This window comes from Aythya fuligula, chromosome 26 (genome assembly GCF_009819795.1).
Source record: "Aythya fuligula isolate bAytFul2 chromosome 26, bAytFul2.pri, whole genome shotgun sequence".
NCBI lineage: Eukaryota > Metazoa > Chordata > Aves > Anseriformes > Anatidae > Aythya > Aythya fuligula.
In genome coordinates, this window is record NC_045584.1 from 3,841,595 (window position 1) to 3,868,525 (window position 26,931).

The 26,931-nt window shown below is 44.4% G+C and overlaps 1 protein-coding gene across 1 annotated transcript; it reads right to left on the reverse strand.

Annotated features, from left to right (window-relative positions):
- Positions 1 to 3,422: 3,422 nt before the first annotated feature.
- On the reverse strand, positions 3,423 to 23,060 carry LOC116499092 (excitatory amino acid transporter 4-like). Its single transcript, XM_032203706.1, has 11 exons — positions 22,925 to 23,060; positions 18,668 to 18,925; positions 17,604 to 17,741; positions 16,682 to 16,886; positions 15,693 to 15,735; positions 13,830 to 14,170; positions 10,975 to 11,208; positions 9,738 to 9,932; positions 9,163 to 9,297; positions 7,537 to 7,640; positions 3,423 to 3,457 (listed from the first exon to the last, which is right to left on the reverse strand). The coding sequence occupies exons 1-11, from the start codon at positions 22,956 to 22,958 to the stop codon at positions 3,453 to 3,455; spliced, it is 1,692 nt and encodes a 563-aa protein (XP_032059597.1). The 5' UTR covers positions 22,959 to 23,060; the 3' UTR covers positions 3,423 to 3,452.
- Positions 23,061 to 26,931: the final 3,871 nt, after the last annotated feature.

A 26,931-nucleotide genomic window follows, 5' to 3' on the forward strand; every position in this document is an offset into this window, starting at 1 on the left:
AAACGAGGAGAGAAATGAAGGGAATCAGCTGTGATACTGAAAGAGAAAAGTGCACCACAGCACCTCCCTGAGAGGCTTTGGAGGAGTGGGAAGAAAGGCCACACAGTCCCTTGCCTTTGCTGTACCTGGGCAGGTCCCTTCCCGCTAGAGAGAGGACCCTGCACAAGCAGTGCCCTGCAGCCCCTTTGGTCAAGGCTCTGTAAGGACTCTCAAGTCCTCAGTGGGACAAGACCTCAGTGGTTACCCAGCGTAGGGTGCCCAGGGCCACGTCCAGATGGTTTTTGGAGATCTCCAAGGAGGGAGGCTCCACAGCCTCTCTGGGCAGCCTGTGGCAGTGCTCCATCACCACACAGCACAGCAGTGCTTGCTGGTGTTCAGACAGAGCGCCCTGTGTCACCTCTTGTTGTGCCCATGGCCTCTCATCCTGGCACTGGGCACTATTGACAAGAGTCTGCACCCTCCCTTCAGACTTTTACATACATTGATAAGACACCTTTCCTTCCCAAACCTCCGCTTCTTCAGCCTGAACAGTCCCAGCTCTGAGCCTTTCATCACAGAAGTGCTGCAGTCCCTTCATCACCTTTGTGCCCACTTGTTGGACTCTCTCCAATAGCTCCATCTCTTGTACTGGGGAGTACAGCGCTGGACACAGTGCTTCAGGTGTGGCTTCACCAGTGCTGAGTAGAGTGGAAGGATCACCTCCCTTGACCTGCTGGCAATGCTCCTCGTAATGCAATCCAGAATACCATTAGCCTCTTTGCCACAAGGTCACATTCCTTGCCCATGCCCAACTTGGTGTCTGCCAGGACCTTCAGATCCTTTTGTGCCAACTGCTTTCCAAGCTGGTTGGCCTTCAAAATGTACTGGTGTCTCATGTTGTTAAACACATAAAGATGTGTGATGCCTAATGCTAAAAGTAACATTCCTAACTGTCATGGTTCCGAGGGAAAATATTAGAAAAAAAAAAAAGAATTGAAAAGCATCGTGGAAAAAATTCCCTTTATTTTTCAAATATGCAATCTTTATTGACACTGAAACTCACAGCATGAAGAGAAAGGCCTTGGAAATTAACATCGTAAAACTGCCAGAATGCTACAAACACGCTATATAGCAGTGATTTCCAGTTATTTCTTTCCTCCTTGGGTATAGCAAAAGGACATGATTTCAGGACAGATCATATGGGCAGATCTGGCTCCTGAGACAGTGTACACATATAACATACTTAATGTGATTCATGGCCTATTGTGTGAAAATCCATATTCTTCATCTATTTTCTCTCTTTAAATTAATTTTTAAGAGATGTGCCCTAATCCAAGAGCTCCTCATGTACATATGCATTGAGATAACTCCCTATTTCATCCAAATATTGCCCATCTGATCATTAGGAATAAATTGCTTGCCAAAAGGAGAAACTTAGATAATTTCTGCAACTAGAAGCTGCTACTGCAGTAAAGAAAAGACTGTATAAAATCTCAAATATCTGATAATTTAAAAAGACAGCTGATAAAATGATTTCATATTGTCAGTTATGCAGTTTCAAAGGCTGATTTAGTACAAGGTCAGTGTTTGGGTTTGGGAAGAATACAAACACTTTCATGTTATTGGCTGAGCTCTTAAAAGACTGCCTCTTTGCAAGGTTAGACACATCAGGGACTGGAGTCCTTGGGATATATGCAGGGAATTCAAAGATGAATTGTAGAGTTCTCTCCACATGTTGATAAGTTCTAATTATGTCACCAGCAGGTACAACTCAAAAGCAGCATGCATTGAGCTCCTTCCTGACAAACCTTGCTTTAGAAGATTCATTACGGGAAAGATATGAAATAGCTTCTGCTGTTTTAAGGATAGAATTAATTATGCAAAACAAGTCAGGCATCAAAATTAAGTATGCAACTTAACAGAGTGAGAGTTTAGTATCTTCTTTCTCTTTTGGATTAGCAAAAAAAAAAAGTTAACTCTGTGTATATATGTATGTATTTGTGTACACGCGCCCCTTTCATATATATATATATAAGCCTATATATATATTTATATCTCTCTCTATATATACACCTATATATATATACCTATACACACAAACACACACACACATATATACGTAAACAAATTCCTAACAATACTGTCTGGGTATTGTAAACGGATAGACAATCCCAATCATAAATTGGTTAACAACATGGGTAAACACCAGAGCTAAAAAATATGATCTGAATTCTGAAATTCCCCACAGTAGAATGGTTTGCAGTATTCAAAAATGACTACTTGTTTGTGCTCCGTTAATCTTGTGTGGAAGGTAGGAAATCACAAATGGCCAGCCTTGGAGTGTGCTACTTTGTGGGAACAACTGAGGACATTTTGATGCAATGTGACATGGAGAGCCCCTTTTGTGGTATGTTTACATATCTGCTAACAGCAACTGAAAACAGTTTAGAGTCCTGCTGATTTTTACAGAAGTATCATTAGGATCCTTTCAGATAGCTTTTGAAAATGATCAAGCTAGGAGGACCCTTTGCAATATCTCTAAACCAGAAAGCACGTGCATATATTATAAAGCCAGAAGGGACCCTTATGATCATCTAGTTTGACTCTAGGTATAACCCAAGCCACAGACTTCCCAGAATTGATTCCTATTTGAGCTAGAGTCCAATCCATCAATCTTTTCTTCCAATTCATCCACCAGTTTGCCCTTTATATACAGGAAGTCTCTTCAGGATTAGAATTCAATGCTTTCTTGAGAAGTTGGACAAATAGTCTGCAAAAAGAAGAAAAGAAGAAAAACTAGATGCAATTCAATATGGACAAATAGAAATTACTATATTCAGGTAACAATAATCAGCAGCACAAACACAGGCTGGGAAATTACTAGCTAGGCAGCAGTTCTGCTTAAAATGATGTAGGAATTAGCATGGATTACCACTGCTATCGGTGCTGTCATGCTGTTGTGAAAAAATCAAGCATTTTACTGGATTTTGTAAGCAGGTCTGTTCTTTATGATGGGTTAGACTCATGTCAGCTGAGCTGTGTTAATGGTAAGTTAGTGCTGTCTTAGCCCACTGCAGATACAAGCTAATGCAGTGTATCTTAAAACTCTTTGATTAAGATCCAGTCTTTGGATACAGCCATCTCATCAAAGTTAGAGTCTAACCTCACTAAGATTTAAGATAAGCTGAACAGACTTGAACTTGCTGTAGGTATGCATCATGGACAGTTACCTTGATCAGCTGAAGCAGAGCATGCTGTTAAACTATGGTAATTTGAGTCTAAGATCTAAATCTTAATGTACATGAAAGAGTCTTTCCTCAGTGCTTAGCACTAATAAATCTTTAGTTGGATTGTTGTGTCAAATTTTAGTTACTCCACTTTAAGAAAGATGTGAAAGAGTGAGGAAAAAGTCCAGAGGACAGGAATGTGAATGATTATTACCTGTGAGGGTATACTGAAAGAACTGGGTCTGTTTAGTCTAGAAAGGAGAAGAGCAGACATTATAATACCATTCATACAAGATAAAAATGCTGCAAAGAGGAGGATAATAATCTCTTATCCTACTCACTGGGACAGGACAAGAAATAATGTTCTTGCATTGTAACAAGAGAGATTTGTGTCAGAGAAGAAAAAAAATGCATTGGAACACTTAACTTGGAGATCAGAAGAGCTTAACAAGCAGCTTTTTTTTTGGGGGGGGGGGGGGATTGTTTTGGGTCTAGCTCTTGCTGCCTGGGAACATAGAATGTCCTAGATGACTTCTTGGGATCTTTTTCAGTGCTATTTTCTGTAAGTCCCATAAAGACAGGAAAAAAAAATCCAATGTATGCTGAAAGTCATAGTAACTGCTCTCTATTCCTGGGTATAAATAGCAAGTAATTATGACCAAGAAGATTTGAGCAGTTGGATTTTGTTGTTTTAACATCTCAGACATTCTTGAGTGATGTATTCCTGTTAGTGCTATTTACAGTCCTACACCAAGAATGACTGTCCTAGAAGCTATTCTTGTATTTTGAACATTTGTAATCCTTTAATTGAATGTGGAGAATAATAAACACTGCTGTGAACTAAGTGTTCTGGCCTTCTGCTTTAAAGGTTTAGTTTTGCCTCAAAAGTTGGACTACAATAGTTTATAAAAATTAGAAAGAAACAATTGGTAACTTTTCTCGTTTTAGACTTAGCAACCTTGATATTGTAGCTACATTTCTAGCTATTATGGGGCAGATAGCATCCATTTATTTGTTTTACAGCTACAGAAACCAAAACACAGATGGAAAATCATCAGTCAGAGTATGTGGACCAGTTTGGTCCCTGAGGTCCTGGACCCACAGGTGTAGCCAGCCTTCCCTCTGGGATACCTGACCTTGGGCACCCAATGGCAGGTAAAAATAAGAAAATAATGTTAACCAGAGCTCCTTCGGGTTCCTTCTGAGTTTGTCAGACTGATTATTATTATTATTTTTTAAACTGGTCTTGGATAGGGAAGTGATAGTCCAGCCAACTTAAATAGCATAGTTCAGGCATTAAGAGTGAGAAAACCCGAAGTGTAAGATAGAAATATTCTGTCCATGTTACTGTGGCAGAGATGCAGGTGATTAATGCAAAGGTACAGGATAGATTTTGTCATCTGTCCCTGCCTCTGAGCTGAAAAAGTACAAATTTGTACAAGGCAAATGTCCATTTGTAGAAGCCAAGGCCCACACTTGATTATCATCTCAGTTCGATACTTGATGAACAAGGATCTAATTCCCATTTACCTCCTCCTTCCTTTTAAACAGAATTTTAATTGTCTAGATGTTATGCACAGGTCAGGTCCCATATGAAAGCCAACACTCATTGAACTGGGACATTTTTTTTGTTCCTGTTACATCTCCGTAACCAAGCAAAACTTAGGAAACAGTTACGACAGCTGCAAATGTCATCTTTTCCTAGGTTCAGCAGCATATTCCACACAACGCCAATTTCTTGGGCCATGTATATTCTAATTAAGAGTTTATTATCTTCCACTGTTACCCAGCAGTCTTCCACTATCTCAGTTTAAAAACAAAACAAAACAAAACAAAACATAAATAAATAAATAATAATATAAAAAAAAAAACAACAACTGACCATCACCTTTCAGGGACCAAAATACCACTGGGTTATACAGTTGCTCTGGTTGCTTTTACTGATGACAGTCTCAGGAGAGGAAGGGTGCACTGCACCAGACAAAGCATGCAGTAGGTCAAAATCTATACATCTAAGAATGTTTTAGCTGATGGAATAGGAATAATATTTGTGAAGAACAACCAGATACGTAACTGTACAACAGCAGCTTGCCCCTGCTAGCATAGATCTCTTGTCAGAACAAGTAACCTGCCTCCAGTGGTCAGGAAACAGCCTGCTGCTGTGAAGTCTGGGGCCAACTACTACTAAGCAGGACTACAGTACAATTCTTCTGTGTTATCTGTTTTTATCTGAAAGAGATGCATTTGACTGTTTATCTCAGATTCCCACCTTTATCCCAACCCATAAACGTAGAAAACTGTGTTTACCTACAGGCTGTGGAACATGGCAGCACAAATGTATAACCCTGCAAATCCTGAAGGACCAAAAAGGGCCTCAGGATCTGGCTTTGGGCACTTCAAGAAATGTGTTCTAGGAAGTTTTTCTTACACTGAGGAGCTAAAGACGGGCAGGCGTGATTGTAGTTGGAAAAGCTGCCTCGAGCAGATGGCTCTGGGGTCTTCTGTCCTGTGGTCCACTTAGAGGTGCCTGTCAGCGTATGGCTAGGGCTTTTGGATGGAAAGGATCATTCTGGGAAGCCAGGGTAGAGGGGTTCAAGAGATATACTGAGTCTGGAGTAATGAGCAGACTGGTTGATATCCTCAATCAAGTTTAGATAGCTCAGCTGTGCCAGGAGGCTGTTTGCTGCTGTTTCTGGCCTTTCAGAAGCAGAATAGTTACAATAGAGTAGCCCCAAAACTGTGGATCCTTTCCATCTTCAAAGTTGGGTCTTAGATACTCATTTTCTGGATGTTCGTGGAGATGACCTGAAGATTATGAAGCAAGTCCTGCTGGTCCTGTTTACTGATGTGAGACATGAGGACTCTGTTCCTCTGTTCCATGGAAGGGGGATAGAGCACAGACAAAGCAGGTCCCTACTTGTTGCTTGGACCTATGAGATGATCCAGATGTCATGTGGGCTTATGCCCATGTGTGAAACAGAAACTGAACTCAATTTGGTAGGAACTAAGAAATTTATCCTGATGAAAACTACATTTATAAGTTTGGGGTCTGGCATCTTCTACAAGTGCTGAGAAGTGATTGTGCACTGTCTAGAAAAGATAAAGAGCTGTAGAAAGACCAAGAGATTTTGAAGCACATTCTTGAGCACTGTGATTGAAGGAAAGGCGCTTCTGAAAATAGCCAAAGATGCCTGAACGAACTGTTTCCTTGGAGTTTTATGATGAGGAATTATCTGAGTGAAACGGGTGGTAGGGAGTCATCCCTGGCATGGAGGCACCATCCAGCTACTCAGGTGGGCAGACTGGTCATGACCTATGCAGTTCCCTTCTGGTTTCAATAAGAGAACAGATTTCTAAAAAGAAACTAAGTTAACTGCTGTTTGGCAGAGCTTTGTAGAGGGGAGAGCTGGTTCAGAGGCTCAATAACAGATCTAATCAATTCTTCAATTGCTGCTTTCACGATCCTTTAGCTGCTGCCATTAATAAAAGGCTGGTATGACCTCTATTTGTACTACCAGCCAGCACAATAAGCCCTGTCCCTGCTGCACATTCCTTCAGGAGCTGGGCGACATTAATACCTACAGCCAGAAAGGTTGCCAGAGGAGCAAGAAGCCTTCAGGAAGCATTAGTGGTGTTACTGTGCAAACACCAGGACTGTGAGCAAGGAGGACACTGGGTTTACCATAAACACTTGCCAGTGAAGAGTTGAACAGGAGTGCTGGGGCTCTCCAGAGATCTCCAAACGGCCAATGCTAAAAGCTTTATATGCTCAGGGGAAGCCACTGAACAAATAAAGGCTTTGCTGCTCTGCAGCTGTTTCCTGCAGGAAGGAGACATCATGGCAATATTCTGGTCCCGGTCCACAGGTGGTGGTGTCACCAACCCACTTTGTCACTTAACTGTGCTCATACTTAAGCTCAGAAATGAGGGAGCTCTTAGTCCAGCTCATTCACTGAGTCTTACTTACTCAGGTCAAACACTTGGATCCCGATAAGAATGACTAAATCAGGCTTTTGTGGAACAAAAGTTTCTTTGCAGTTTAATTTTCTCTTCTTTAATGTCAGTCGGAAAGAGATAGGGGAGAAATGGGATTAAGGGAACTGCATGTGGGAGAGGGAGAAGAAAAGTGTAGGTCTTTGAAAGTGGATCTTTCTCTGTTCTCCAGAATGTCCTCCAAGACTTCTTTTTCAAGTCTTGGCTTTTTACAGCATTAATTTGCTCTCTGCTGCCTGATTTCACAATGCTGTCTCACTCCTGGGGTGCCAAAGGGTGTCGTTCTGTGGGCAGACCAGGTGGGAAGGCTGCTGTTTCTCCTCTATCACAGAATTACCAAGTTCGCAGTCCTGTGCATCCAGCTCGTGCCGGGAGAGATGCTCCACAATGCCAGCACCCAGAGAATCCCCCAGGACATTGGTGGTCGTTCTAAGGCGGTCTCTGAAAAATCAGGGAGAAAAATTAGATGCAGCTTCTTAGTATCAGCTAAGGGGATTAAGAATATTTCAAGAAACATGAAGTTTTCTTCAATGATTTTTTTTTGACTTTTCAAGTCACTCTAATAATTGGCATTTCAATATTTACAGAGAAATTACTCCCAGAGAGCTCTCCTACATTGCTAGCCTGAGTACAGGCTTCACATTCATTCCTGTTCTGTTGCATTCCCAATATCTCAATGAAAAATTTTGGACTTGCCACAAAATCACAGAATCACAAAATCACAGAACAGATGAGGTTGGAAGGGACCTCTGAAGATCATCTAGTCCAACCCCCTTGCCAAGCAGGATCACCTAGAACACTTTGCACAGGATGGCATCCAGGAGGGTTTTGAATATCTCCAGAGAAGGAGACTCCAAAATCTCTCTGGGCAGCCTGTCCCAGTGCTCTGTCACCCTCACAGTAAAGAAGTGCCCCCTTATATTTGTCTGGATCCTCTTGTGCTTCAGTTTGTGTCTGTTGCCTCTCATCCTGTCACTGGGCACAACTGAAAAGAGACTGGCTCCATCCTCTTGCACCCTCCCCTCATATAAGTTACATACTTTAATGCGGTCTCCCCTCAGTCTTCTCTTTTCCAGGCTAAACAAGCATAGTTCTTTCAGCCTGTCCTCATACAACAGGTGCTCCAGTCCTCTAATCATCTTAGTAGCCCTTCTATGTCCCTCTTGTACTGGGGAGCCCAGAACTGGACACAATACTCCCAGAGGAAATGAGGAAAATGAGGAAAAACATTGTTACTGTGGACCCACAGAGATGGATTCCTCTCCAAAGGCCTGCTCAAGCCTTTCTGCAGATTTAGATGAGCCTTGCCACATCCATTATAATTCAGTTGTATTTGTTTTATAAATTCAGAAATTCTGATGCAAACCTATCCCAAAGGACCACCCCCCCAAAAAAAAAAAAAAAAAAAAAAAAAAAAAAATCAGATCATGTGTCTGAGAGCATCGTACAAATGCATTCTTCAATCTGGTTCCTAAGAACACTCCTGTGAAATCACTTCTCCTAAGGTTTTAAAATGGAAGAAAGCAGAAAAGGAGCAATGTAGCTGGCTAGCTGCACCCCTCTATGACCTCCTCAACTTTGTACAGGCCAGTCTTATCCCACCTGCCTTGTTTGGTAGGGCAGAACCAGCATCACTTTGCAGCATGAATTTGTGTATTACTGGCACAACCTGTCCCTATCAGCCTGCAGATTGTTTCTGATAATTATCTTGTTAGATAAACCAAACAAAGGACATTCTGCTTGGTCACCAAGCTGGTCTGTACATGAACTTGGTCACTGAAGTCTATGGTGAAGACTCTAGCATGAACAGAGGGTTACTGTGCAAAGGTCTCGTGGATACGAGTGTGTTTCAGGCCTCAGGTTACTGAGTCTGCTTGTAGCAGAGACAGTGGGAATGCAGATGAACTCTGTACACATTGGTAAGGAACACAGAGAAATGCATGCTGCTGAGCAGAGAACTCACAGAAACCAGTCCACAGCGATGATCAGTGTAATGTCTTCCGTAGGCAGCCCCACTGATGTCAACACTATGACCATGGTCACCAGTCCTGCCTGGGGAATACCTGCGGCTCCAATGCTGGCTGCCGTGGCAGTGATGCTGGAGGGAAGAGGAAAGCACAGCTATCAGCAGAGAGAAGAAAATAGGCAGTTGCATTTGCAGAAGTGTCAGGAAGCATCTTAACATATTATTTTCAAACCATCTGGGCAACCCTTCTGCTCTGGTCACAGAGCAGGATGGTGACATTGACACAGCACCCAAGCTTCCCCTGCAGGCACCCACCCATCATGGACTGCACACTGCAGCTCTATCTAAGGGATGGCCCAGACTTGGAAATCCAATAAAGGCTTGAGGGGAGCCTCCAAGATGTGGCACCCAAAACCATATTTACTTATACCCCTGGAGGTTTCACCTTCCTTTTCCATATTTTTTTCTAATCTCATTGTATCTTCTGAGCAAAGGAGGAACTTGAAAGCACCTCAGATAAGCCAACAAAACTGGAATCCCTCCTGTAGCCCCATAACTCTTTCAAAAGTCACCTTATTGTGATGATCTGCCCGAAGTCAAGTTCATAGTTGTTGACTTGTGCAATGAAGATGGCTGCAAGGGCCTCGTACAGAGCAGTGCCATCCATGTTAATTGTAGCTCCCACAGGCAGAACAAACCTCGTGATGCGCCTGTCCACACCATTGTTTTCTTCCAAACACCTGAAGGTGATGGGCAGAGTCGCTGAGCTGAAAGGAATTTACAAAACAACATGAATTGGGTATATGCTGACTGTGGAAGAGGGACTAAGCCTCTGCCTGGTTTATGACCTTACCCACCTGCTTTTTCACCCTGCCATGTGAGCCAGAGGCCAGATGCTGCTAGGAGAAAGAACAGTCTAAGCAAGGGTTCCTCAGATATGCTGCACGCTGCAGTTGCACGTTCAGACATGACTTTCCTCAGGGGCTGGGCAGGGGCTGTGTGGCCCTGAAGCTGGTGAAGCTGGTACAACACCAAAAGAAGGTGATTCTGGGGAATTCTGGGTACATAGGACAGAGCCTCAAGACCAAAACTCCTCTTCCAGCTATTAAAAAACTTGAGTCCTCTCTCTTCCCCAGCTCAGTGCATAAGACAAGAATGACCCAAGTGTGAGAATATATCTTGCAGCAAAAGCAGAGAATTGTTTCTGAAAGAGAACACGAGCAAGAAAAATGCTGTGTGTTTCGGTGTCAAAATGCACGTGGGAGAGACTCTGTGCTTGCCAGGAAATGAATACGTCAAGAAACACCACTTAATAATATAACAGCAACCTACAATCTGTTGCTTTGGTTGTGTGAGTCACCGAACATTTGTTTGTGCTTTTGCCTAGGCTTCCTGTGAGTTTAATGCCAGCTGCACACAGTCTGTGTGCCTGGAAAAGAGAAATGTGCAAATGTGTGCAAGTACATGTGTGTGGAGATATGTGCACGGGGAATAATGTTGGAATTGAGGGGTGATTGATTTGTCTTTTGAGCTCGGTATTTCAGTGCTGCAAAAAGAGCCTCCACCGTGCTTGGTGAGGAGGACTATGGGTCACGCACTGATGGTTAGAGATGGCAACACAATTCGGGCTCCTGAGCAGGGGAGTGGGAATCCTTCCACTCTCAATTGAGTTGGCTGGACCAGTGCAAAAAGCTGGTAGTGCTAGAAATGGTGAGACCTCAGCACTGCACTGAGGGTGATGGAAGTGCTGAGAAGCAGCCCCAGAATATCCACACCGTACTTCTCCCCAGGACTATGTGGCCATCGTACCTTGAGGAGGTGCCCAGGGCTGTGATGAGGGCCTGCAGAAGCCCTGCAATGAATACCCAGGGGTTCCTGTGGGTGACGATAAAGTAGAGCAGCGGCAGGATGCAGAGGGCATGGATGAGGAGTCCAACGATGACAGTGAGCGTGTACATCCCCAGCTGGCCCCCCATCACTGCAAGGTCATCCATCTCCAGGATTTTGCCAGCAATTAAAAACATGATCCCAACTGGGGCATACCTGTGGCAGAAACACAAGGACAATTCTCAGAACTGACATCCACACTTCATACTTGCTTCAACGCATGCTTTCTGGACATATCCTCAATAAGCTGCCACATCAGAAGTGTGCTAGTTAGTGGACGATACTGCTGGTTTCTTTTCTGGCAATGTGAAAAGATCTTGGACTTGTTTGCTGTGCAGTCAAAAAACAGCACTTGATGCTCTTTTGGGGAACTGCTGTGTGCACACAGTACGTGGTGAAGGTTTCCTCCTCCTTCCAGGTTCCTACATGTCTCCTCAACACTCCTTGTAGCACTGCTAGTGGAGGTTATACAGAGGAGTTTGCACAGTCCCTTCCTTTCCTAACAGAGCCTGAGCTGAGGGTGTCCTTTTTACTGAGAGGCACAGAAAGTTACAGAAGTAAAAGGGAAGGAGGGAGCCGAAGCAATATTGTCCTGCATGCTCTGGGATATCAGCCTTGTTATCTTTAGAGGTTCACGTACAGGGAATAGGAACATACAGAAAATCCATAGCTAGTATAGTTTGGACTGGGCATACCAACATCTGTGAAGACAGCTGTGGCTTGTATGAAACCTCTTTTTGAGGCGCAGTGGTAATTTTACCTTGCTGGGCAGCTAAACTCTACCACAACCGCTGGGAAAGGGGAAGGAGAGGGGGGGCTCTTGTTATGAAGACGTCTGCCCTCCCAAGCAACCACTACACATACTGAGGCCCTGCTTCCCAGGATGTGGTTGAACATCGTTCATTGATGGGAAGTAGAGAATATTTTTTTTTCCCTCTCTTATGAAGTCTTTTTTTTTTTTTTTTCCCCTTTAATTAAATTATCCTGATCTCAACCCATGAGACTTTCTTTTTCTTTGCAGCATACTTTCTTCTTCCCCTTCTCTCCTGAGGAGGGGGAATGAGGCAGCGGTTGTGGTGGAGTTAGCTGCCCAGCAAGGTAAAACCCCACAGCTACACTGCTATCCTTTCCATTCCTTACAGGTTTTTTCCCCCCATAACAATGCATCTCATGAGCAGCAGTGAGGCTGCACAAGAAGGAAGTCATGACACACACATGGAGAATATCATGGGCACTAAACTAAACATGGACAAATAACTGGACTAAAGAAAATCACAGCTCCATGGCCACACCTCTCAGGACTTGGCCTCTACAGCTCGGGAGCTCACATGCAATTCATGCACAAGGCTCAGAGGTCCACATGCCAAACTCCAACTTAGCGTAGGAGGTTTGGAAAAGTTTCAGGAAAGGATTTCACAAATATTTCATTTCCTCTGACCTTTTTCGTAGAAGACACTCTTGGCTGCAGGTAATGACCAGATCTCCCTAGGAAAAAGAAGCTCCTGGGAGATGCTCTGCAGACTGTGGCTTCAGGAAGGAGTGCTGAGCCTCAGGGGATACTCCTGCCTCCTATACCAGCAGGATTTTGTTAAGTCAGGAGATGTCTTCAAACATTACTGTGTATGTGCACAGGCAGCTTCCTAAGTGCAACCAATATCCTATCCCTCAACACCCTGCCTTTCTTTGCTGGAAGAGGCAGTTGAAGGCAGTTTGCAATCGTCTCTGGGAGTAGCATGCAGGTCCACTTTTTCCACTGTGTTCTCCCTTTCTTGCCCTTAGGCAACTCTTATCTCCCCTTAAGAAAGCAAGGCCCCAGATTTTGGCTTGTCTGTGGAGAAAAAGATCCCAGAGGGGCTGGAACTCCCCAGGCAGTGAATTTCTCTGCCATGAGCTCAGGGTTCCCCTTTATTTCTTTTTGTGTAAGACCTGTCCCTCTGTGCCTAGGATGTTTCTCTACAATACAAGACTGTGACTAGAAAACCAGGGAAAGAAAGCTGGAGTGATCAAAAATAGGGGAGAGGATGTGGGGCTAACAGATGCCCTGTCAGGCATTTCCTTGTATTCTGCCAGCCCCATATCTTTCCTGTCTCATGGTACCTACCACAAGCTCCTATTCAGAGCTTGAGTTTTAGATAGGTAAGGAGCTTCAAATAAGATTTGTTAAAATGCTGTTTTCTAAGAGGACTCATTGCAGCAATGCCTTGCTTATCTGAACCATGTAGTACAGTCAGCCTTACACAGGAAGCACCAAGCAGCTGAGCTCTAGAGGAGCTGGGGCCTGGGAGACCTCAAACTGAAAGGCAGTAATTTTGAGATGATCTTGCCAACCCAGGTCCACTTTCACAGCTAATGCATACAGGTGTCACCCTGAGTGGCAGGAAACTGGCAGTAGGTTATTGTGACTCATAGCTAAGTCAGACTCCTGAAACATAGCTGGAAGGAAAGCTTTCTGTGGGAAAGCCTCACACCCTACCCCTGTTGGTAAGGCTAAGAGATCTTCCACTTCAGCTCTCTGGTCTTCCAAGGATGTTTCCAGCAGCCTCAAGGAAAGCAAGTCCTGGTGTACCTGATATTTCTAAGGTAAAAACAAAAAAACAGGAAATGAAATGTGAACAAATATCCCATCCAGACTTTTCCCTCCAGCCTGATGGAGCCAAAGGAGAGCTGTGCCCATCTGCTTTTCCTGTGCATGTCATCCTTAATGCTACCCCATTTCTCATCAGGTCAGCGGAAACTGCACCTGCAGACCTCCTGCTCCAACCGGCCGTGTTCCTCACCAGATGATAATGGCCACCAGCCTCATGATGGCTTCGTTGAGGCAGTTAAAGAACTCCCGCAGGGCCCGTCCCTTCTGCTTCATGCTGCCGATCACCAAACCGAAGCACATGGAGAACACTACCAGCCCCAGCGCGTTCACCCCATTGGCTGAGCCTGGGATGGGAATGACTTCTTCAAAGGTCAGCACCTCGGAGATGGTCCCCAGGGCATGAGTGACGTTCTCCAGGATGCCAGTGAAGTTCTCAGGCACAGGGAGTGGAGTGGTTGTCACACCTGCTGTGACATTGCTGCTGTGGAGAACGGTTCTGGTGAAGACCCTGGTGCTGTACTGCGTCTTGTACTGAAATGACACAGATTATCAGATGCACTCACAGGCCCTTGTTCAGAAGCTTAGGACAACATGCTAGACTATTGCATTGCTTCCTAAAGAAAGGAGAGTATGGCAAGTTCTTACTGACCTCTGTGGGAAACTTGCCTTACGTGTTCTCAGTCTCCCTGGCTTAGTGCTTTCATTGAAATGTTCACAGAGCTTAAGGTCAAAAGAGAGCACTGGAGCATCTGGAGGACTTCACCTAGATACCATTTACTGACTCGGGTATGGTTGTATATTGCTAAAGCATCCTTTTTGTTAATCTCAATTTAAAAATATTGAGAGACCAAATTCTGTACTGCCCTGGATTGTTTGTTTCACTGTTAAAATCTGCATTGACTTTTCCAAATGAACTGTTGCTCTCATTTTACAGTCATTACTTCTAATATCATGCGTCCACCTTGGGCATGAGATCCCTTGGTCCCTTTGATATGATTGTTCTCTCCTTTGGATATATTTATACTCTTGCAAGACAAAGACTCTTTATTTGATAGACTAAACAGACTGAGTCCCTGAAGTTGTTCACTTATGACCAGTTTTGGTCATATGTTATTTGACCAGTTTTTCTCTGCACTGTAGTTCTTCTCTGTAGCCTTCTAATGTTTAACAACTTTAAAAGGGAGGTAGTTTATCTGTGTTCAGCATTTCTCTTTGCAATTAGAGATACTAACACAAAATTAACTACTTCCTTCTCTGGAAATCCTAGGCTCACGTAGGACCATTTAACCATAGAATAAAAGTTCACAGTCACTGATGTTCTCCGCAATATCCCCACACCCTTTTCAGAGACCCTGCTTTCCAGGATATGGTCTCCCTTTCTGTAGGACTCTTCACACTCCTTGTTCCTAGACGTGATTTTTTTTTTAAGTTGCATTCAATCACAGTTTACCAAGTTTAGCAAAAAAAACAAACAACAAAACACCACAGGATTATTTGTTGGACAAATACTTCTAAAATTGCTCTTCCCTCTAATACCAAACACCATGACTACAGCAACCTGTTACTTACCATCAGGCGAAGGTGTCTATCTTGGAGCACAGCTAGGGAACCCCCAGCTCTGAGGCCCAGATATTCTGGCTCCTCTTTATACTTCTGGAACCCTTTATACTGCTTCCAAGGGCACTAGCACTATGGAAGAGACAAATCCTTGGAGAATCTGTTCCCACTTTACTTCCAGTCCAAATCTGCTAACCGAGGTTACACAAATTCTTCCTAACTTTGAGTGTGGAATGAGATGGAAGCAGGAAACCAGAGTTGCTCTGCTCTGTCTGCTCCAGGGTTTGAAGCCCCCCACGTACAGACAGCCTAAAAAACTTGCATGAGGGATGCTATAATACAGGCTAATGACTGCAATGCCCCTTCTTGAGCAGTTGGAGTTAGAGAAAAGCAGTAAAAAAGCAAACTTTGTTCTCATCCCTCAGAGAAGTAGGCTGGACCATTGCCTACTGAACAGGGCATCAAGGAAGGTGATAGGTTAGATGGGTTTTCATACCTGTTTGAAGCAGGCTTCTACCAGGTTGGGCGGGAACATATTCCTGCAGTAGATAAAACAAGGAAAGAGTTAATTGTCCTTTTTGACTAGCAAGCAAACATGGGCTTCATAGAATGGTCCCAAGACAGACCCCTGAGGGACACCACTTGTCACTGGCCTCCACTTGGACATAGAGCCACTGACCACCACTCTCTGGGTGTGACCTTCAAGCCAATTCCTTATCCTCTGAATGGTCCACCTTTTGAATCCATCTCTCTCCAGTTTGGAGATGAGGATGTCATGTGGGACCACGTCCCTGGTCTTTGCTTCTTAATATCCTGACAAGCAAAAAGGGAGAGGCTGAGCATCTCAGAGTTAAGCTTACAAAATGGTAAGAATGGATTGACTTTCCCAGATGTTTAGGATGAAAATTTCCATTTTGTTTTTCTGTAGAAAATTCTGAAGTTGGGACTTTTCAGTTCATTGCAAAACAACACTTAAAAAATATAACTTTGGAATTTCCCACAGAGCAGGAATACCCAGCTGCCAGTAACATTCCCACACTTTTTTTCACAGACCCTGATCACAGATGCTGCACAACTTGGAGTTCACAACATCTGAAAGGATATAAAATTATCTGTACTATCCTCTCTTTCTTTATGGTGTTAGCTTTAATAAATAGCATTTAAAATTTCTATTTTACAGAGTCTGAGTACCTTTTTTACTGGGATCATTAATAAACCAGCATCACCTGATGCAAAACAGCTGGTTAGCAGAATGGGCCTGATTTGCTCAAGTGTAAACTCAAGCATGGTACAAAGGCTGTAGCTCTGCAGAAAGGTGATAAGCCTGTCCTGACTGAGCTAAAAGTAGCAGGCCAGGCAAGACTCAGCCAAAGACCTCTTTCCCTGACAGTGTATTCCAAAAGCTGTGACACTTCAAAAGGACATTCAGTGCAGGAATGTACTCTCACTGATACGGACTCACACGAGACCAGCTTGTTCACCTACCTCACCAAATCCATGAAGGCATCTGTTGTCTGCACTTGCTCAATTCTGCCTTCTCGGTGAAGCTTGTCCTTGGATCCTTTCCCTGGGTGGATGATGATCACCATGAGGATGCCAATGAAGACTGCTATGATTGTGGTCACCATGTAGTAGACCACAGCCCGCATCCCCATCTTCCCTGAGGCTCTGCCATCCAGTGAGGCCATTCCTGTGTAGGCAAACAGTCAGACAAGGTGAGAAGGTCTATTATCTATAAATCTTATATTATCTTAATATAAAACTTCCTCCTAAAGCTATCAGAAAGGAAATAACATCCAACCCCAGTACATTGGATCTTTACATTCATAATGGTGGGATGTTTCAGGGGTGGAAAGTATTGCAACCCTTTACACTGTCTGAAAGTTTGCTGGCTGGGGTATCTTCTGTGAAGACCTGGATGAAACAGGCTCTCCAGCTGGTGATCAACTTCAGTTCTTTGGACTGACACAAATTAACCTCTCCTAGGCTACTGGAAGCTTGAATCAGATTTGGGCAACACACTTTGATGTTTAAGGTTATGTGGAATGAAATCACAGAATCACTGACTGCTTAACGTTGGAAGGGACCTCTGTTGGCCATCTTGTCTAACCCTTCTGCACAAGCAAGGATACCTAGAGCAGGTAAATCCTTGCTAGTGCTCAAGAGTTGGGCATTGGAAACACCACATTGTGCCTTTCCCAGTCTAATGAGAAAGCAAAAGGTCTTCTGCTTCTCTTTCCCACTACTGAGTCAGTGAGGGTATGAGTGTAAATCATGGTCACTACAGCTGTAGGTTTAGGCTTGTCACTATTAGCCCACCTTATCCCAACACCTGCAGTTGGGACACAAAGGGGTACTCTGACAACTAGCATAGTCTTGGCTGAAAGCACCAGAAAGCTCTGCTCACCTGTAATCAAGCTAGAGACAATGAGAGGAAGAACCAGCATCTGGAGCATACGCATCAGCAGCTCTCCTGGGAAGGAGAAATACTTGATCTGGCGATAGGTCAGCTGGTAGGGCCGAAGGGAAAATGCCAGGATGATCCCTGTGAATCAACAAGGAATGAGAATGGAAATGGAAAAGTGTGATCCAGTGGTCTGTCCCTCAGTCAGTCCTACAATATGGCTTTCCTTTTCCTCTTCTCCTTTCAGCTTCTCCCCTCTGCAAAGGAGCAAATGCTCTTTCTTTTCTAAAAGGTTATGTTCCAATTTTTACTGTATGCTTTATATCCCTTTGACATATCTGTATGCACAGGAGCCTCGTGCTGAACCACAGGCGTACCACTCCCTGCTGTATTGTCTGCTGCTCCTCTGGAGTCTGTTCCTAGGAAGCTCGTTACCACCAAAGAGATGTGACTGCCCACCTTGTTAGCCCAGGGACCTTTTCCAGCCACCTATTAGAGTTGAGTTCAGCCAGCCTGGATTAGAAGTTAGGGACAATTCACTCTCTGCTTGGCAGCTTTAGTTTGCACAGTATCACAGACCAGTTGTCTGAATCAGTTCCCCCTTTTTGTACTATGGAACTAAACTTGTAGGATGCTTTTTGGCTTACAAAACACAGCACAGATTAATGGTTTCAGGAGAACTCTGACAAGCCTGCTGCATGTAGAGTTCAGCTTGAGGCTGGCCAGCTAGCAGCAGTCAAAATGCTGTCCAAATCAGAAGAGCTCTTGCATGCAAGACAACAGCCCTTGCAGAGGGGGAGTGTGAGGGAGTCTTTTCTTCTGGCTGGAGCTTAGGGAGATTCCACAACAGAAACAGTTTGCTGATCTAGCTCTACTAATCCTCAGAAAAAATCACCCAGGTTTGCTCAGAGGCTTCTTGTGAGTGCAGCTATATACAAAGGGGCTGTCCAGTTTCACTTCCCCAGCTGATTTATTATGATAAAATAAAATCTTTGTGGGATAAACTTTTCCCCACATTTATATTTGGTGCCCACCACCTGCCCCTAAGCCCACCATCAGCTCCATACCTAGTAAGACTGCAGCGATGGTGAAGAGGACGAAGGCATTTCTCCTGAAGAAGCTCTTGGCGCTCTCGGCGGTGATGCTGTGCATCCGTTTCTTGGCCCGCGCTGCCCGCTTCTGCACTGCCTGCCGGAACCTCTGGACCCGTCCCTCGGCACTGAGCCTCTTGGCTGCATCCTCGTTGAGGAACAGGCTGTTGACGTGGCTCTGCTCGCTCATGGCTGGCACGGCCGCTCGGTCCCCAGGGCACGGCTCTGCCTGTGCTGGGCAGGGAGGAACACGGGAAAGAAAGCATAAGCTGCAGTACCTGACACCTTGCCTTCATTTTCAAGTAATTTCTCTGGGACCCTGAGCATCCTTATTTAGTGTTGAATAAGGAACTGGTCTGGGTGTGAGGTGTCAAAAGGACCACTGCAGTCTTGTCACGACTGTGGTCAGGTAGGTGCTCTGGTGTCTCTGGAGAAGCTCTGGCTTCTGTAGCACCCACCTGCACCAAGGAGCAGCCCATAGTGGCCTGGGGAGCCAGGAGGGGCTCCACAGCCACCTAAGTTTGTTCTTAGACATTTATCAGTTTGCACAGAAATGAGTTTTTATCATCTGGCAATAAAACCAGTTCCAGTACACAAACTGGCTCCATAAATACTAAGATTGAGATCAAACCCACTCCAAAGGACCAGTTCTGCTCCATTACCTACTGGCCACAAGGCCTGGAGCAGTCTCTTTACTGTTCTTCCTTCATTTTTCACTATTATTCCCATATTCCTCAAATGAAAAGAACAAGGGAGATACACTTGCATATCAATTGAAACTGGAGTGCTAGGAGGCACCAATAATCCAACACTTCTTATCATTTGGAATATTACTGCCTACTATGCAGGTGCCAGTTCCCTACTGTCACTGTGCCTTGGCAAATATGACCTGAAAATGATTATTTTTTCCAAGAGTTCACAAAGAAAATATGACTAGATGAATCCAAACAACTCTAAAAGCACAAAGTCACCTTAGTACATCAGCAGGTGCTGAGAGAAGTTTATTTGGAGATGCAAGTCAAATAACAGCTGCTCCAGTTGCAATCCTAATTTTAAATCAAAGAAACCATCACATCTTGGGATTATATTCTCTATACAATACATATCTAGTCTCTGTCATTTGTACCCAGATAAATATCTGTAATGAATCAAAGGCATCACCTAAACCAGCCATCATCAGTTCATGGTATGACTTGTTTTATTTGGACTCTTTTTATATATATATATATATATATATATATATATATAATTTTAATAATGACACTGAATTATTAAATGTTTTCATCTGTAACTGAGTTGATATTGAGAAGCAGATTTTAAGACATATTTAAGAACCAGGAGATGCAAAAGATACACTGATGATTCTGAAAATCCCTCCAGATGTCTCTGCTGCCCTAAAATCTAACCACCTTTAAAAGAAGGCATTAAGTATACAGGCTTTAAGCCACACAAGAATAAAACTAGGTAATTAATCAATCAATTTTTCTTCCTCAGTGCCTGGCCTCACAACTGAACCAAACTCTGAATACAAGGTCTGGAAAAATCACTGTTAACACACGGTGTAAGCTTATTTTTGGATCACTTTTTCAACATTATCGTTTTCTCCTGGGCTAGAAACACAACTGCATGTCAAATGAGATGAAGCAGAGGATGTATGTTTCCTCCTCAGCCCAGGGAAAGGGAGAGAGATACCTTAACCTACTCCCCTAAGGGACAGAGAAAACTGGTGGAAATGCAGGGGAGGTGCAGGGATGGATCTGTACAGCCAGAACTGGTCCCAGTGCCAACGAGGGGAGAGGACTGGTCTGAAGGTCTCAAAGCAGAATTGACTTAAGACAGGCAGATCCAGAAGATGAAAGCTCTAGCAGTACAGAAAGGCCACCACAACACACAGTGCCTGACTTCTTTGTGGATTACACTTCTACAAGAGCATCACCAGGGCTGGCTGGAGGCAAGGAGATCCCGTGTAACAGGCACAGGGCCCAGCTGGAGACTGGAGGTTTACAGGGGTCTGGAACCTTCTGGAGCTGACAGACCCCAAGGAGGGACAGGGCCGGCTATGGCCAGGCCTCAGAGTGACAGATATAAAAGTTCTCCAGGGCAGAAGGACTGTGCAGAGTTTGCTTCAACCACGCTGATTTGGTACAAATCAAGCACCCGTCTGCAGAGCTGCAATGGGAAGGGAGCTTCATTTATAAACTTTTGACTTTCCATTCTGACTTCCCTTTTGCTTCACTTTTCATTAGGAAATTAAGTTTTGTTTTGTTTTGTTCTATTTTGTTTTGAAATGCTCCCTTCCATGACGAGGTAGGCCTAGGCCCAGCCACCTCAAAACTGTTCTGTGCTCCATTCACTGCCATGCTCTATGTCTAAGTAGGTTGGGCTGCGTGGTCAACATAAGCAACCCCTCTCAGGCCCCTCACCCATACTTAGAAAGATGGACACAGGCAGAGAAAGGGACAGACATCACACATCACCCTAATGGCATTGCATGTGCCCGCCTGCCACTATGGGGCACTGCAAGATCTCTACTGTCTGTGTGCTCACACAGTGACCACCAGAGTTCTCACTTTGCCAGGCATGTTGTTCTCCCCTGCTGAAAGAGATGAATGCTTGGCCTGGGATGTCCCACACTGTGGAAGCCAGTGGAAAAAAAGAAAAAAAAGTTTATTTTTTTCCTAAATTTCACCCCTGAACAGAAGAGCTCTGATTGCACATTGTCTTCTCCAACAGAGACATGGAGGAAAGCCTCATGTTCGTTACAGAATCACAGAATCATTTAAGTTGGAAGAGACCTCCAAGACTACTTAGTTCAACCTCCGACCTAACACTAACCAGTCCTCCACTAAACCATATCACCAAGCTCTACATCTAAACATCTTTTAAATACCTCCAGGGATGGTGACTCAACCACTTCCCTGGGCAGCCCATTCCAATGCCTAACAACCCTTACGGTAAAGAAGTTTTTCTTAATATTCAACCTAAACCTCCTGTGGAAATCCCCATTCTAATAGAAGAATCATTTACACAGATGCTAATGCCTTCATGAGGTTCAGAGCAGTAGAGAAACACGCCTGAGGCTGCTGAGCCAAGTCACTCCAAGTCCTCCCAAGACTAAGCTGCGTGAAGGCCACTGGCAAAGACTCTGGGTTTTTGCTGCAGGATCCTTGCAGTGCTGCTGTGGGTCACCCAAGCTCTTGGATTTGCAACAGCATTCCACGGATTTTGGACAGAGACCTAATTCTCGCTTCATCACATATTCACTTCCTCATTACACCACCCCCACTTCTTTTCTGCTGGTGGAGCCAATATACATAAGACTGGGTGAAAATTTTGCCTGTCTTCCTCCTTTTCACTGTCAGACTGCCTCCTTTTCACAGTTAGGCACAAAATAAGGAAACTCCAAGTTACATATTTCTTCAGTGCATTGAATTTGTGCCTCCTGAACTTCACAGTACATTAAGAAGCTATCTCTGTACCCTAGAAGAGTCTTGTATTATCTAGTTGTCTCCCAGTTACAGATTTAGACAAACAAAACTGTTAACTGTAAGGTTCAAATGAGACAGGGATTTCACACATCTTCTATCCTCCTGTCTTAGCAGTTACTAGTATTACTGTCCCTACATTAGGACACCTCTCAGATCTCACCCTTTGCTATCAGACTCACTGAATAATCCCTTTCCCGAGTTTAACAGGATCAATCTTATCTTCCTTTGTCTGCAGGATTTCCAGAAGCCTGTCCCAGACCTTACTGCTCTAACAGTGAGAAATGTAATTGTTTGCACCGTCAGTGGCTTTTGGGACATAGGATGACTTCTTACAGGCAAACGGCTGACTGCCCAAGGTAAACACTTCCAGAAGGTAAACCACCAAAGAAAGTGTCAAACCCTCCAAGATTTCTTACACCCCAACCACTGTTCACCAGAAAACCAAGCAAACCCTGGTAAGGTAAAGTGCTACCTCACTTTGACATGCACAGCTACCATTTCTTCAATGAAATGAAAACAGTCACATTGACAGCTCTGAAATCATCCATTACAGGCTTACTAAATGCAAACTAGGCTTCCCATTTGCCATGGTGACCCCAGGAGACCTGCACTAAAACACGGGTATGGAAATGTAGACTCATCTCTCCTCCAAACTTTTTCTTAGTGTCAGACCATATCACAGCAATGACAAGAATTCCTGTACAGGGAAGATGGGAGCAGAACCCACTTGTATAAAGGGACTCACCTGCTTTTTTCTCCAGATGTCTCCCCATCCACATGTACTGGAAGACAGTATTTTTGTGCAAAGAAAATGAAATTTCAATTTTGATGGAAAATTCAGGATGAGTCACTAGATCCCATGTTCCACCATATGCTCAGCAGCCTTCTCAGAGCAACGCTTATCTCACAGAAGAAGCTCACCAGAAGAACTCGCTCCTGTGAAGTCCCCACCCTCTCGATGACTAGCTCCTTTCTCCATCTGCATATTTTGCAATACAGCAGTCCCCTCCACAGCACATTCCCTCTGCATTGCCAGCCTGAAATTGTGTAAATATTCTCTATTGCATCAGCTGGAAGTTCTCAGACTGCTGCAGTAAGTCATCAAAATACACTCCTTGCAGATAAACAAGCTGCCAATGGCATGGATTTTCCTTCTTAGGAGGAGAACGGTGGCTTTGATCTCTTGGTAAAGGTTCTCCTATTCATGTCTGCTTTTCCAATCTCCGTTCTGCCAAAAGCATTGAGATATTTGAGAGAGCATTTTTGGAGGTAACTTCAAGACTAGACCAGGAAGGACAGGATGTTTTGTAAGAAAGTTCAGTATTGCAAAACTAATGCCTAGTTCCTGGCAGTGAAGTTTCACATAAACAGTGGAATGTTGGCTGTTTTAGGGAGAGCAATCAGAAGATGGTGAAAGTAAAAAATGGGGAAGTAAGATTTTTGCATTGTATTTTTTGTTATGCTTTTTGCAGAGTTTTGTGTGGTCATCTTCCCATCTGTATGGAGAGAGGATTTCCAGCACAGTAGGATGGGCACAACAGACAGGTTTGTGAAGAGCGTTTAAACCTATAAAGAGCTGAAAAATAAGGAATCTCTGACTCAACAGAGATGTGTTTTTTCCAGCTTGTGCTGTGTTTGAGGAACATCCCTCCCCTCTATGCCTTGTCTTCACTAAAGCTACCAAATCAGAAGAGCTGAAACCATCCAATGTACATCACCTTCCATGGGTATATTTTAAAGACACCAGGTAACAAAATCCTGGCTGAAGGGAAAGCAGAAGTAGCCATTGCACACTCACCAATCTTGGAGAAGATTGTGCTGGGGCAGACTGAAAGGCATTTCAAGAACAAAGCTATTATCAGACATAGTCAACATGAGTTCATCAAGGGAAAGACTCGCCTTAGTAATTTGATCTCCTTCTATGATAAGGTCACCCACTCGGTGGTGGAAGGAAAGGATGCGGATGTAATCTTCCTGGATGTCAGTAAGGCCTTTGATACTGTCCCTCACAGCAGCCTTCTGGACAAGCTGTCTGACTGTGAGATAACCAGGTTCATGCTACACTGGGTGATGAACTGGCTTGATGGTAGAACTCAAAGGGTTTTAGTGAATGGGGCTACATTTAGCTGGTGACTGCTCACTGGTGGTGCTCCCCAGGGCTCATTTCTAGGGCTAGTCCCATTCAACATGTTAATGAATCATCTGGATGCAGGAGTTGAATGAAAGAGGTAGTTTCACTGGCAGGTTAACAGGGGTAGCCTCAAGGCAGATTTTTATCCCCATGCCACAGATCGCATACTTTTACCTCCAATTGCAGGCTTATCCCTAAATATCACTTTATAGTAAACAGGAGCTAAGAAATGTCAGGACACTATTGTTCTGCAGAAACTGGCTGCTCATGGCTTAGGTAATTTGCTCCATAATGACTCAAAGGTCAGGTTAATGGTTGGACTTGATGATCTTGAAGGTCATTTCTAACCTCAGTGATTCCACAATTCTATGATTCTTTGAAACTCATTTAATTTTCCAAGTGGTATCCTAGTTCTACTCAGATCTCTGACAGGGCGATACAAATCTGCCCTGATGCTACCACCTACTGAGGGTTATTCGCAAATTTATCTAACTTTTGCACAATGGGGAATGCTGGGCACAAGCACGAGTCTGCCCATCCATCTGAAGTCCTAAGGACAGCAATAAAACAGCCCCACAACACGGACTGAGCTTTCTGTTCTGCGTCCACTGCTCTGCTGCAGCCTGGTGGCTCACAGGGAGAGTCTTGTCCTCAGAAATAGTGGGAACTGGGTAGTTCCAAACTTAGAAACAGAAACTAAGAGAATAAAATATTGCACTCAGCAGAGAAACTTCTTGAAATATCATAAATCACAGAATCACAGAATTTTCTAGGTTGGAAGAGACCTCAAGATCATCGAGTCCAACCTCTGACCTAACGCTAACAGTCCCCACTAAACCATTTCCCTAAGCTCTACATCTAAACGTCTTTTGAAGACTTGCAGGGATGGTGACTCCACCACTTCCCTGGGCAGCTTGTTCCAGTGCCTCACAACCCTTTCAGTGAAGAAGTTCTTCCTAACATCTAACCTAAAACTCCCCTGGCTCAACTTAAGCCCATTCCCCCTCGTCCTGTCACCAGGCACATGGGAGAAGAGGTCTGGATGAAGAGGTCAGCCGACTGTGCAGCATCTGCGGCAATGGAAAAAAGACTGACTGCATATTCTGAGTCACATCGGACAGCAGATACAAGAATGTGAACCCCCGACTTCACCACAGTAGGGGCAAGCAGAGTCTGTGTGTATTAGGTTGAGAAGTCTGAAAGGCTGGAAGACTGCGGCTTCTGGCAACAAGAGGAGAGCTCCTGCTTCATCTGCACATCTGCAGCGACGGGACAGATTCGGCCCTGGTAAGAGAGGAGGGCTGAAGGCTCTGACCAACAAAACTCTGAGCTGCTGGAACCCTGTAGGAGCACCAGGAAGAAGCGGTGAGGGTTAGGAATGGAGACTCCCTTCTGAAAGTGACAGAGGCCCCCATCTGTCAAGCTCTGGCATCTAGAGAGGTTTCCTGCCTACCTGGGGCTCAGATCAGGGATGCTGTGGAGAAACTGCTGATGCTTGTCCAGCCCTTGGGCTGTTGCTCCAAGTGATATGGCCAGAAGATTCTCGGAGCATATGAAGCTTGACCACATGGCTTTGGAGGCAATGGTCAAGAGCATGGTATGGTGGCCCAGGCGTTGTCTTCACTGATCCTGCTTGTGAGAGGGACTTGTGGAGGACTGAATGGATCCTGCGGGTGAACAGCTGGTATAAATAACAGGTTTTTGGCTTTTATGGCCATGGAGACATTCTGTGGATGCCCCATCCCTGGAATTGTTCAAGGCCAGGTTGGGCAGGGCTTTGGGCAACCTGTGCTGGTGTGAGGTGTTGTTGCCTGTGGCAGGGGGGTTGGAACTGGATGGTCTTTAACATCCGTTCCAACCCAAACCATTCTGTGATTCTAAGGCAAAATGATGCAGGAAATTCTCACAATTTTCTGGGAAAAAGAGCACAGATGTGTGCCCCTCTGAGGTGCATGTATGCTAGTGAGCACAACAGCATGGCAAACCAAAAGGAGAAATTAAGAGATCCACATGAAGTAACAAGGCTGCAGTCTCGTTGAACTCACAGAGATGTGGTGGCACAGCTCACCTAGCAGAAGAGCTGGAGAAGACAAGTACAGGCTCCTCGACAAGAATAGGCCAGGAGGGGGAGGAGGTGAACAAAGCATAACATTGTGGACACTGAAGTACAAAGAAATTCTACTTATGCATAAGAAAAGAGCTGTGGTGGTTTGTTTGTTTTTTGTTTTTGTTTTTTTTTTTTTACTCTTTAAGGTTGAGTTCTGGAGCAGGTTGCCCAGAGAGGCTGTAGGGTCTCCATCCTTGGAGATACTCAAAAACAGACTGGGCATGGTTCTGAGTAATGGTCCTGAGCAACCAGTTGTGGCTGACACTGCTTTGAGGAATAATGTTGATGAGATGATCTCCAGAGGTCCTTGCCAATCTCAGCCATTCTGTGGTCCTTCCATGTCCTGTTGAAGCACTGCGTGACAAGGCTTTGCAGGCCTCTCACACAGCACTGACACAACCCCATCCCCAGTCATGTCCTGGAACTAATTTATACATCTAATTGGCACATGGCTATGGTCTGGTTTCCCTCTCTTCTTCTCTCACCCTCTAACCCCCGCACAGCACTCTTGCAC